The 13,738-nt window shown below is 41.8% G+C and overlaps 1 protein-coding gene across 5 annotated transcripts in view; it reads right to left on the bottom strand.

Annotated features, from left to right (window-relative positions):
• The window catches only part of myo6b (myosin VIb), a 95,884-nt gene that overhangs the window by 41,757 nt on the left and 40,389 nt on the right, over positions 1-13,738 (bottom strand). For all 5 annotated transcript variants that reach the window (XR_006083896.1, XM_024429793.2, XM_024429794.2 and 2 more), the window contains exons 10-14: positions 12,429-12,509; positions 6,501-6,681; positions 5,057-5,201; positions 3,659-3,816; positions 3,276-3,367 (exon numbers count right to left, since the gene is read on the bottom strand). Coding sequence is in view for 4 of the 5 variants with exons in the window: in XM_024429793.2 (XP_024285561.2) it covers positions 3,276-3,367; positions 3,659-3,816; positions 5,057-5,201; positions 6,501-6,681; positions 12,429-12,509 (657 nt within the window). In the remaining variant the exon portion in view is untranslated. The remainder of the gene's footprint in view (positions 1-3,275; positions 3,368-3,658; positions 3,817-5,056; positions 5,202-6,500; positions 6,682-12,428; positions 12,510-13,738) is intronic.

Here is a 13,738-nt window from a genome sequence, read left to right as displayed (position 1 = left end):
GGGGAGAGTGTTGGAAAGATTTTTCAAATTCTGTGAGGAACTATTATAATTTGAATGTATATACTGTATATTTTGTTTAAATACTTGACTTACTGTGTGAGGTGAATAAGAAATTACTTAAAAGCCCAGCTGGGCAGGTACTTCAATGCGTGCTCAGGTGCAAGCGCTCTGTCAACATTAAGCGGACAAAGAAACCAGCCACACACTCATCGTTCACACACATATGACGGTATGAAATAAATCAAAACTTGTTTCTCACAAGTGAAGCAGGTTGTGAGCAAATAACATTTACACTCCGAGAATAAGAACAGTAAATGACTGTAATTAATACACGCATTAACAGAAATGAATGTAACCAAATGACATGGATTAACGGTAAATTGCCTGTTTTACAAAAGGTAGGTTACCACATAGGCATTCACAAAACTGCATCGCGGGCTGACACAGTATAGCCCAGGCTACTATTCTACTTTGTGGGGATAGGAGGGTGGCATTTTTTTGTGTCTCGCCTAGGGTGACATATTGGTCAGGACCGGGGGTATGATCAGTGTTGATTAGTCTATAAATTAAGAAAAGGATTGGTGCATTTTCTATTTGACACATTATAGGCCTCAGAGCCAGAACAACCTTGTCGACTGCTGTTGAATAATTAATCAATAGTCAGACGCATCCAACCATTTTTAAAAGACAGATTTATTCATTAAAATAAAGTCCACACATCAAACTATAAAAAATAAATAATTAAGTGCCATAGCCTATAGTGCTCTACACCTCCTCACATCATCAGTTGGAAAGTGGAGACGTAGAAAGTTTAATAGACTAAGTTAGCAAAACAATTTCTTACAATCATTAGTAAACACCCCCATTATTAGGTAAAGTTGACCTACATCAAAGTAAAGTTAATACAAATAAAACCTAAAATGAATGTAGGCCTAAACGGTTTTGACAGTTATTATATTTTCATGACGGCCTTCATCCATCAGTTACACGGTTATTCTATTACAGTTTACTGCATTTGTAAAATGTGACACACTCGCAATTGAAGGAGTAGAGAAATAAATGTGGTAGCAATGTAAAACTGGGATCACGCTCTTTTTTTAAACAAAGGCCAAAACTGTTCTCCCACGAAGAATAGTTGTGCATTGACTGCTTGTCCGATGGCTCTCAGGACTTGAATGCGCCTCGAGAGGAATATTTATCTGGCATACAACAGGTAAATGCAGTGCATTCGAAAAGTATTCAGACCCCTTGACCTTTTTCCACATTTTGTTACATTACAGCCTTATTCTAAAATGGAATAAATCATTTCCCCCCCTCAATCTACACACAATACCCCATAATGACAAAGCAAAAATATTTTTTGTTGTTGCTAATTTATCAAATATAACTGAAATATCACAGTTAAGTAACTATTCAGAACCTTTACTCAGTACTTTGTTGAAGTACCTATGGCAGAGATTACAGCCTCGAGTCTTCTTGGGTTATGACGCTACAAGCTTGGCACAACTGTATTTGGGGAGTTTCTCCCATTCTTCTTTGCAGATCCTCTCAAGCTCTGTCAGGTTCGATGGGGAGCATTGTTGCACAGCTATTTCCAGGTCTCTTCAGAGACGTTCGATCGGGTTCAAGTCCAGGCCCTGGCTGGGCCACTCAAGGACATTTAGAGGCTTGTCCTGAAGCTACTACTGCGGTGTCTTGGCTGGGTGCTTAGGGTTGTTGTCATGTTGGAAGGTGAACCTTCGCCCCAGTCTGAGGTCCTGAGCGCACTGGAGCAGGTTTTCATCAAGGACCTCTCTGTACTTTGCTCCGTTCATCTTTCCCTCAATCCTGACTAGTCTCCCAGTACTGGAAAAACAACCCCAAAGTATGATGCTAAATAAGGTATATCTGGTTTTTATTTTTAAAAACTGTTTTCGCTTTGTCATGATGGGTTATTGTGTGTAGATTGATGAGGGGGAAAAATGGTATACATTTTAGAATAAGGCTGTAGGTAAACTATTCTACTATGTGGTTGTTTGATTTTGGTTTAAAAACATTACATGGCAAAAATAGTAGCACTGAAAAGTTACATCCTAAATGTTATAGTACAGGCTTTGAATGACTTTGCCAGCAGCTACAGTATGTTACACACCGCTGTCTGAGTTGAGCGCTGCTGTTGTGAGCATTATAGAGGACAGACAATCATGCATGTAAGTTCAGTGCACACAGTATAACAGAAAAAATAAAATATTTGAGATTACAGTTATTTGGGAATAAATTTCGTAGAACAGATATGCTTATGTCTGTATTAGGCTATGCCATCTCCAAACCGGATCTACACTGATCTCAAAAAAGACCTCTCCTGAATCCATGACAGAGAACTTTAACCCCTCGCTAGAGCTTTCTGGGCTGCATTGTTAGCTCCTCACTCATGCTGAGTTAGCACACTTCAATAATGCAACAATGCAACAATTAACAATGTAGAAATGTTTAAACTGTTAATTACTGTTTGTAAAACAATGTCCATTACAGGCCAGAACACTTTCTCTTTTTGTAGGCAAGTCTTCCTTGCTAGCTTACAGCTGAAGCAAGATCAATTTACTACCCTAGTACTTTTTGTGATAATTTGTAAACGATAATGCAAAATATGCTGATTTCAAAGCTGATTCTCACCAAAAACGTTATTAATTCGCTTCGTCTCCCTCGCCACCAAAAGCTTATTCACTTTTTCACCTATCTGGTGTACAATAGATTCCATAGCCACAAAGTCAGATTCCACAGCCACATCTGCCTCGCAAATGATGGCATTACATTCTTAAAGAGACAGCGCAAACTGTTATAAGAGATTAATTCTTCTATGCAAATGTTGTTAATCAGTACAATAAACTGATCTGTTCTCCTAGCAGTCGGCAATAAAATAAGTCCTAAATGGTAGGGATTGTTTGTCACCTGTAGCCCGTGAAATCAGCTAAACAAGCTCAATAACTCAATGAATGCACACACTCCTATTGAATAATATGCATTCACCTGTATTGTGAATAGACCTAGGCTACATCTTGATTTACCCAGTTAATCAATAGAAATGTATCTTTCAAATAAATTATTACCATTGTTGTTTTGTAGTTAGATTGGTAAAAACAAAGTCAAATTGATTGTATGATTATATATGTGATTCATTAATGCATACATGGCTTCCTAAAAAAAATTATACTAAACCTGGTATCAAAGTCAAAATCCTGGAGTCGTGACAACACTAGCGAGCCACCTCTACACCCCCAGACTTCACTCTCACTCACCTCTTTCAGGATGCGCTCGTTGAAGAACTGCTGCAGCTTCTCGTTGCAGTAGTTGATGCAGAACTGCTCAAAGCTGTTGTGTTCAAAATACTCTGAGGGGTGTGAGAAGCAATATGAAAGTGAAAATGATCTGCCATGTCTGAAGTGGGAATGAATAAAGCTCATCTTGAGGCAGCTACTGGTGCTGAATATATCAAATTATGTTAGTAAAGTTTTTAGAACGTGACGAGGAAAAGAGTTTATGTGAGGATATGAAGGAAACGAACACCTACAAGATAAATTAACGGAAATATGGCTAGATAGACTGACAGGCAGACAGAGAAACAAACTTACAGAGAAACAGACAAACTGTGAGACAAACTCACTGCTCTAGGCCGACTTACCGAAGCCGGCGATATCCAGCACCCCGATGAAGTTGGAGGAGGTTTTGAAGGGGAAACACTGGTTGACCCTCCTGACCACGTGATCGAAGAGGCAGCTGTACACGGCCTTGGCCAGGGCGTCCCGGGCGTTGTTTGCCTGTTCCACCCTCAAAGGCACCCTGGGGGGAAAGAACTAAGTGAGAAGCCGAAACTGGGCTACTCTTTAATTAAAAAAAATAAAAATAAAAACTTTTTAATCAATACAGTCATTTCTCATTTCAGGTTTATGTGCAAAGGAAGTTTGAGCTGTTTCTTAAAGAGTACGTTTTTACAGGATGGTATTGTTTTGCTAAAACAAGTAGGTAAAGAGGTCGAAAGACAAGCCATTAGAAGTGACTGTACTCCCTGAATCCTGGCTGACTAATTCTTCTAGGACTCTCAAACACCATTTGGCTTCAATTATTCAAAGGGGTTGATGATTATGAACAAAGTGGAGTTCTTCTGAAGTGAGCAAGTTCAGCTATGGTGTAGCACTCTGTCCTGCACTCAGTCTCAGTATTCCAGTCCACAGTGACATTACTAGATATGTACATTTATTTACTTATTTTTAACTGTTAGTTTTGCCTAAATCTATTTTGTTGTGTAAGGTTAAGGTTTATTTTAGTTTCAAATATCAATTTTTGTGCAGGACGGAGTGGACTGGAATACTCGTCAAAATTCAAACATTCCAAAAGTATTCTGCTCTCTGTTTTTTTCTGGACAGGCATCGAGCTGAAGCAGCAGGTTCAGAGCAAACCTTTTACCCTTTGAAGTTACTGTAGGTGCCATTACTGCCCACTTTCCCCACCCCATATTCTCATCTATAATCTATTCATGTTCAGTCATGTTTTACTATCACCTGAAACAATGTATTTATGCGATCTCTGACGAGAGACAGGCTCTCCTCCATCTTGCATTACAAATACTACACTTGATTGTTCAGTAGCGGGGCAAGACTCCGTGAAGATGACGTACGGCATAATTAAATAAGCCACAATGTAAATGGGGCATTAGACTTTAAAAGTATAAAAGTGCAGCAGCAGGTAGGTTAATGCTGCATTCAGACGAGGGAAGCAAAAACTGTCATATCAGTCGGCATAGCAGGACAAGAAAGCAAGAAAGATGGCGATGGCAAAAGTAAGCCAGCACGACGGTATGCATTGCTATATTGATTTCAGTTTTTAAAAAACGGTGCAAATCAACATCCGGTTGAAAACAAAGCTACGGCAGACGGCAAAAGTAAAAATATTTGAACTCCGGTGGCAAGTCCCATCTATTGTGGCGGCTGATGGCATTCACCGCCAGCCTCAACGTCATTTACTGTCGTGCTCTCACCGTCTACCTCATACCATCTAAACGCAGCATTACAGGTAGTCTTACTTGATAACTGTTCCTTTGGCGCCCCCTGCTGTGGTGAGCATGACCCTGGTGGTGAGGCTGACTCTCAGGTCCTCCTGGTCTAGGCCTAGCAAGTCAGCACAGTAGGCCAGCTTCTGACTAGACTGGTTCATCAGGATGCAGCCGCCTGGAAACACACACACACCATGCGCACGCACCACGCGCACACCCAAACAAATGATTGGTGCGCACAAAAAGGAAATGGAGCAGCGTCCATTATGCCTCCTCAATTGGATTTTGGATGGATTTTAGTACTTTCTTTCTCCTGCCAAATGCTTGAATACTGCCACACTGGGAATCCACACCACACATTCTGCAGAAGAAGTACCGTCTTTGTCACAGGCAGTGAAGTAGTAACATACTTTTGAAGGGCAGAGACAGACAGATGGTCTGAGAGAGGGAAATTAACTGTCAACATGTAACCATTTCAACAGAGAGTGAGCACCGTGCGACGTTCCAGGTAATATCTGCTCTAAAGGCAGCAATACATTTTTATTTTTTTATTTCACCTTTATTTAACCAGGTAGGCAAGTTGAGAACAAGTTCTCATTTACAATTGCGACCTGGCCAAAATAAAGCAAAGCAGTTCGAAACATACAACAACACAGAGTTACACATGGAGTAAAACAAACATACAGTCAATAATACAGTAGAAAAGTCTATATATAATGTGAGCAAATGAGGTGAGAAAAAAAAAGGCCATGGTGGCGAAGTTAATACAATATAGCAAGTAAAACACTGGAATGGTAGATTTGCAGTGGAAGAATGTGCAAAGTAGAGATAGAAAAATGGGGTGCAAAGGAGATAAATAAATAAATAAATAAATAGGGTAGGGTAGGGGGAGAGGTAGTTGTTTGGGCTAAATTATAGATGGGCTATGTACAGGTGCAGTAATCTGTGAGTTGCTCTGACAGCTGGTGCTTAAAGCTAGTGAGGGAGTGTTTCCAGTTTCAGAGATTTTTGTAGTTCGTTCCAGCCATTGGCAGCAGAGAACTGGAAGGAGAAGCGGCCAAAGGAAGAATTGGTTTTGGGGTGATTACATCATCCATCTCAAGATAAGCTTGAATCATCAATTTTCTTATATGACAGATGTATTGCATCACTCTTGTGCAGCTGGTAGGAGAGTGGATTCAGAGCATGTCCTTTTCAATGGGTGTACTTCAAAAGTGGGACAGTGAGACCCTACAGAGAATAATGTGTCAGCCAGGGGTGGGGAGTAGACCTCCTGCCACGTTATAGAATGGATTCAATGCTGTCAGAACAATAAAAGGACCAATAAGCCCCATTGAGCGTATGCAGATGAGTGCTTGTGCACACACACACACACACACACACAGGTCACAGGTATCTGCGTAAGTATGTGTACATTCTAATACTCCAGAGAGCTACACTAAGAGAGATACGTTAGGTATGTAACTTGATTTACCCGATGTACTCCCGGTTTCCTCAAAGTCAATGTTACCCAGGTGCAGCACCCCGGCCACCACCCTGAACAGGTCCAGCTTCTCCGTGTCGTCCAGGCCAATCTTCTTCATGGCCCCGCACATCCTGTTGAAGTCTCCCTGGTCGTCCAACAGAGGGTCCTTCAGGGCGCCCAGCTTCACATGCTGGAGGACGGAGAGACAGGAGAGTCAGGATACTACACCTAGGCCCGTATTCACAGAGAGTCTCAAAGTAAGAGTGCTGAACTAGGATCAGTTTCGCCTTTTAGATTATACTGAATATGATTATGGACAGGGTGACCTGATCCTAGATCAGCAATCTTTGTGAATACAGGCCCTGTGCTAGCTAAAGTCAAGAGTCTTTCCAGTGCCATCGTGTGACCCGACTAGGAAAGACTCCTGGCCTCCCTTGTAGGCTGTCATTTTTCATGTGAGAGCCATCTCACACACAGACACACACATCACACCTTCCTACAGTATGAACAAGACTGCCGTGCTACAGTAGCCTTGACTGACCTAGCGTCAAATGCTACGTCTCACCCCTAATATCAGAAATTAGAAATCCACCACTGACAGATAAAAGCAGAAGCATAGATAAGTACAGTGGATTTGTGGTTTCTGGTTTGAATGAAGGTTGGCAGGCTTCAAAGCAGAGGCACACTAAAGCGAATGTCACAGTGTGATGTTGTTCCAACACTACTTCACTTCCGTGAGATTTAGATTGTTGGATTCCCCCCTGACCAGTCATAAGTGTGTGTCTGTAACAGTATCTCCTTAGACGGATAATTCACCACACTGTGACATTCTGAGCCTGACAGAAGCTGGATAAAGACAAATCCCATGCACAATGATAAAGAAGCATGCTCTGCATAGCTCCTGTTTGCACTACAATCTCAAGCATGGAGTTTACAGAGTGAGCAAAACAAAAGAGGGTCTTCTAAGGAAAGCATCATCACCTCATCATCCTGCATTACATAGACCCGAGGCAGGGCAAAGACACGTGCAAGCTTTATTAGTTACACCGCAACTGTCATGAGATCATTGCTCTCTCAACACACTGCATGGAAGCTGTGAAAATGTACATTTGGTTCATTTGTTAAAATAGTAAATACATTGGCCTGTTTAAATTTGTCTGAATGTAACAATTCACACATAGCCTACAACAGATTTGCCAGACTTTCACCTAAGCCAAAGCACCGGAAGTTATTTATTTCGAAAGACAATCCTTGATACAGTTTGGCATGAATACTTCCTATAACCCTATATCTAAGGTTGAGCGATGTCAACTTTTGTCCTATTGTGATTATGTACTCATAAAACCTCATGATATATGATGGTATTGCTCCCTATTGGCCAACCCCAAAAAGTGTAATAATGTGAGTTTTTAAACTCTGCTAAAAACCACCGTAGGCCTATAGCGCGAAATTGCATGCTAACAACTGGGCGAATCATGACGAAAGATAATGTTGAAAGCATGGGCAGAGGCTAAGTGCAGGCAAACCTTTTTTAATATTCCTTTCTGGTGAAGTTTCAGCATGGAAGAGGTTTGTGTGTGTCTGTCTGTGTCAATGTGGCACACACATGACGGCGCAAAGTGACAGTCAACTGATGAACAGGCTGTCTTGCCGCAGAAAGTTAGGCTATAAATCAAGGGCTAGATAGAAGAAAAGTCTAGAGTGTCTTCAGAACTAGATAATAACTGCTTTATTTGCATCCTCCTCCTATCTTAATATTGTTTGTTCAATCTCTCATAAAGATATGATTGAGAATATGCTTAGGCCTACAGACTAAGACTTTCATTCTTGTTCTTTTTGAAAGTGCCAACAACTTCTTAGGATATTTGAATATTTGGGAAATATACTGTTATGAATATCTAGTACATAACTTTAAGTAGTCTTGAAGGGCAATTCCACCACTTTTTAACCTTATTTTCATCATATCCAGTACAATACCAGTGTCTACATGTATTTTTTATTTAATTTATTTATCCGTTATTTTACCAGGTAAGTTGACTGAGAACACATTCTCATTTACAGCAACGACCTGGGGAATAGTTACAGGGGAGAGGAGGGGGATGAATGAGCCAATTGTAAACTGGGGATTATTAGGTGACCGTGATGGTTTGAGGGTCAGATTGGGAATTTAGCCAGGACACCGGGGTTAACATCCCTACTCTTACGATAAGTGCCATGGGATCTTTAATGACCTCAGAGAGTCAGGACACCCGTTTAACGTCCCATCCGAGAGACGGCACCCTACACAGGGCAGTGTCCCCAATCACTGCCCTGGGGCATTGGGATATTTTTTAGACCAGTGGAAAGAGTGCCTCCTACTGGCCCTCCAACACCACTTCCAGCAGCATCTGGTCTCCCATCCAAGGACTGACCAGGACCAACCCTGCTTAGCTTCAGAAGCAAGCCACATACAGTACATTCAGAAAGTATTCAGACCCCTTGACTTTTTCCACATGATTCAAAAATGGATTAAATAAAAAAAATCCTCATCAATCTAAACACAATTCCCCATAACGACTAAGCGAAAACAGGTTTTTTGAATTTTAAGCAAATGTATAAAATATTGAAAAACGGAAATACATTATTTACATAAGCCTTCAGACCCTTTGCTATGAGGCTCGAAATTGAGCTCAGGTGCATCCTGTTTCCATTGGTCATCCTTGAGATGTTTCTACAACTTGATTGGAGTCCACCTGTGGTAAATTCAATTGATTGGACATGATTTGGAAAGGCACACACCTGTCTATATAAGGTCACACAGTTGACAGTGCATGTCAGAGCAAAAACCAAGCCATGAGGTTGAAGGAATTGCCTGTAGAGCTCAGAGACAGGATTGTGTTGAGGCACAGATCTGGGGAACAGTACTAAAACATTTCAGCAGCATTGAAGGTTCCCAAGAACACAGTGTCCTCCATCATCACCAAGACTCTTTCTAGAGCAGGCCGCCCGGCCAAACTGAGCAATCGGGGGAGAAGGGCCTTGGTCAGAGAGGTGACCAAAAACCCGATGGTAACTCTAAAAGAGCTCCATAGTTCCTCTGTGGAGATGGGAGAACCTTCCAGAGGGACTCCACCAATCAGGCATTTATGGTAGAGTGGCCAGATGAAAGCCATTCCTCGGTAAAAGGCACATGATAGCCCACTTGGTGTTTGCCAAAATGCACCTAAAGGACTCTCAGAACATGAGAAACAAGATTCTCTGGTCTGATGATTCCCTGAATGCCAAGCATTAAGTCTGGGGGAAACCTGCCACCATCCCTACGGTGATGCTGTGGGGACGTTTTTGAGCGACAGGAATGGTGAGACTAGTCAGGATCGATAATAATATAATAATTATTTTTGCAAAAATGTTTATCTTTAATTTACAATCTGTAGAAGCTATGAGAATAGAAAGATTCAGTACTTTTGTGAAGCATCACAGCACAGTTGAAAAATATATGGCAAATAGAAATCCAAAATGGTTGGTATTAAGAGATAGATGGGAGGGGTTGAATGGAGCTGAAGGGTGGGACTAATAACAAGATAACCAATGTAAAACATACGGGGTCTGTAAAATGTATATAGGTACAGAAATTCTGTGAAATAGCACAGTTACAAATAGAAAACAAAAATCAGAAATAGAGGAAGGACTAAAAATAAACAAAATATAACTATTGTAAAATAGATTGTGTCTGTAAAATGTGTATAAGATGTATAAACTGAAGGTAGAAGCCTAAGTGTTATTGTTTATTAGTTTACTCCAATTGGTAGAAGTCCAAAGAGATCCTTGAAGAAAACCTGTTTCAGAGCTCTCAGTACCTCAGACTGGGGCGAAGGTTCACCTTCCAACAGGACAACGACCCTAAGCACACAGCCAAGACAACGCAGGACTGGCTTCGGGACAAGTCTCTGAATGTAATTGAGTGGCGCAGCCAGAGCCTGGACTTGAACCCGATCTAACATTTCTGGAGAGACCTGGAAATAGCTGGGCAGCGACACTCCCCATTCAACCTTACAGAGCTTAAGAAGATCTGCAGAAAAGAATGGGAGAAACTCCCCAAATACAGGTGTGCAAAGCTTGTAGCGTCATACCCAAAAAGACTCAAGGCTGTAATCGCTGCCAAGGGTGCTTCAACAAAATACTACGTAAAGGGTCTGAATACTTGTAAATAAATGTAAATATGATTTCTAAAAATCTGTTTTTGCTTTGTCATTATGGAGAATTGCGAGTAGATTTGAGGGTGAAAAACCCCAATTTAAATACATTTTAGAAGGCTGTAACGTAACAAAATGTGGAAAAGGTCAAGAGGTCTGAATACTTTCCAAATGCACTGTATGTGAAAACGGCGCATTTTTACAAAGAAAGTTATACCCGATTAATAAAAAATAAAAATAAAAATTAAACTGATTTTGAAATACTATGAGATTAGCGGTGACGTGGGGATTAGCGGTGACCTCCCTCTGGCTAGAAACTCGTTGCAAGTTTTGAAAATCTGTGTTTTTCTTCCTTTAATCCTACCCTGTGATCACACAGAGAAGCATATTTCAGGAACTTTCCACGCTCCATTTTCATATATGTAGACACTGGTATGTTCTAATCATCTATAAGTGACACAATACATTTTAGATACTTTCGCAAGGAAGCCAAAAAAAGACATATACATACATATCTTGAAGAAAACAGTCCTAATGTTGGAAAAACAGCCTTGTCACCCAGAGTCACATTTGTTTATTTTGCAAGCTATAGAACATAATATCTTACAAAAGTAGGTTTTAAAAAGGACCAGAGTTTAGTCTGCTTCAAGATCAAATTTGGTATCGTACAGACAACACTACTTTCGGGTTGATTTGGAAATGATGCCTCAAAAATACTAATATCGATACTATGACTAGATCCCGACCGATTTATTGGGTGACCAATGTTATCGGACAATATTGGCCTTTTACGAATGTAGAATTCTGTGGCTACAGTCCTACAATCGACAAAAACATAGTTAAATACCAATACATTGAAAATGTGTCCTATGTTGTTGTTTTCCAGCTGGCTAGCATGAGGCAGCTCAGTCTTCAGAGCCTAGGCACATTTTTTTGGGCTGGAATCAGTGCAGTTTATCCTCCTTTTACTAGAGTAACACAGTTTTTCCATAAAAAAAATATTGTCTTAGAGCCACCCGAGTGGTGCATTGGTCTAATGCACTGCATCTCAGTGCTAGAGGAGTCACTACAGACCTGGGTTCTATCCCAAGCTGTTACAGCTATCCCAAGCTGTTACAGCTGGCCGCAACAGGGAGACCCATGAGGCGGCGGACAATTGGACCAGCGTTGTCCGGGTTAGGGGAGGTTTTGGCCGGCCGGGATGTCCTTGTCCCATCGCGCACTAGCAACTACTGTGGCGGGCCGGGCACATGCATGCTGACTTCGGTCGCCAGTTGTACGGTGTTTCCTACGGCACATTGGTGCGGCTGGCTTCCGGGTAAAGCGAGCAGTGTGTCAATAAACAGTGCGGCTTGGCAGGGCCATGTTTCAGAGGACGCATAGCTCTCGACCTTTGCCTCTCCCAAGTCCGTACAGGAGTTACAGCGATGGGACAAGACTGCAACTATCAATTGGATATCACAAAAAAAGGAGTAAAAGCAGGGTAGCCTAGTGGTTAGAGTGTTGGACTAGCAACCGGAAGGTTGCAAGTTCAAGACTCCCGAGCTGGCAAGTCTGTCGTTCTGCCCCTGAACAGGCAGTTAACCCACTGTTCCTAGGCCGTCATTGAAAATAAGAATTTGTTCTTAACTGACTTGCCTAGTTAAATAAAGGTTAAAAAAATATATATATATACACATATTAGTACCAGTCAAAGTTCCAGGGTTATTTATTTATTTTCTACATTGAAGAGAGGTGGAAGACAATAAGCTGAAAGGTACAGTACCTCAGAACTCTTGCGATTCTGCATGATCTGTTTGTCTGTGTCCTTGCTGGCAAAGTATCTCGTGCATCCTCGATTCAAATACTATGAGGGACAAAGGAGAGCATACACAAACAATTAGCATTCCAGAAATGACACATCTGTAGACACAACCTATAAGCCCGTATATTTGTTATTAATAAATGTTGTAGGGTAACAATGCATGCAAGAACGGTGGCATTGTTTTTGTCATGTTCAAAGATGAACTATGTAATATCCAAACGTGGCTTCACAGTTCACTTGGCTTTAATTTCATTGTAAACTCAGTAAAAAAAGAAACAGCCCTTATTTAGGACCCTGTCTTTCAAAGATAATTCATAAAAATCCAAATAGCTTGATAGATCTTCATTGTAAAGGGTTTAAACACTGTTTCCCAAGCGTGTTCAATGAACCATAAACAATTAATGAACATGCACCTGTGGAACGGTCGACACTAACAGCTTACAGACGGTAGCCAATTAAGGTCACAGTTATGAAAACTTAGGACACTAAAGAGGCCTTTCTACTGACTCTGGAAAACACCAAAAGAAAGATGCCCAGGGTCCCTGCTCATCTGCTTGAACGTGCCTTAGGCATGCTGCAAGGAGGCATGAGGACTGCAGCTGTGGCCAGGGCAATAAATTGCAATGTCCGAACTGTGAGACGCCTAAGACAGCGCTACAGGGAGACAGGATGGACAGCTGATAGTACCTCGCAGTGGCAGACCACGGGTAACAACACCTGCACAGGATCGGTACATCCGAACATCACACCTGCGGGACAGGTACAGGATGGCAACAACAACTGCCCAGGTTACATCAGGAATGCACAATCCCTCCATCAGTGCTCAGACTGTCCGCAATAGGCTGAGAGAGGCTGGACTGAGGGCTTGTAGGCCTGTTGTAAGGCATCACCGGCAACAACGTCGCCTATGGGCACAAACCCACCGTCGCAGGACCAGACAGGACTGGAAAAAAGGTGTCTTCATTAACGAGTTACAGTTTTTTCACACCAGGGGTGATGGTCGGATTCACGTTTATCGTCGAAGGAATGAGCATTACACCGAGGCCTGTACCCTCGAGCGGGATCGGTTTGGAGTTGGAGGGTCTGTTATGGTCTGGGGCGGTGTGTCACAGCATCATCGGACTGAGTTTCTTGTCATTGCAGGCAATCTCAACGCTGTGCGTTACAGGGAAGACATCCTCCTCCCTCATGTGGTACCCTTCCTGCAGGCTCATCCTGACATGACCCTCCAGCATGACAACGCCACCAGCCATACTGCTTTTTCTGTGCAT

Source organism: Oncorhynchus tshawytscha, linkage group LG08 (assembly GCF_018296145.1).
Source record: "Oncorhynchus tshawytscha isolate Ot180627B linkage group LG08, Otsh_v2.0, whole genome shotgun sequence".
NCBI classification, from domain to species: domain Eukaryota; kingdom Metazoa; phylum Chordata; class Actinopteri; order Salmoniformes; family Salmonidae; genus Oncorhynchus; species Oncorhynchus tshawytscha.
Note: the sequence above shows the minus strand (reverse complement) of the source record. Positions and strands in the feature narration are given on the sequence as shown.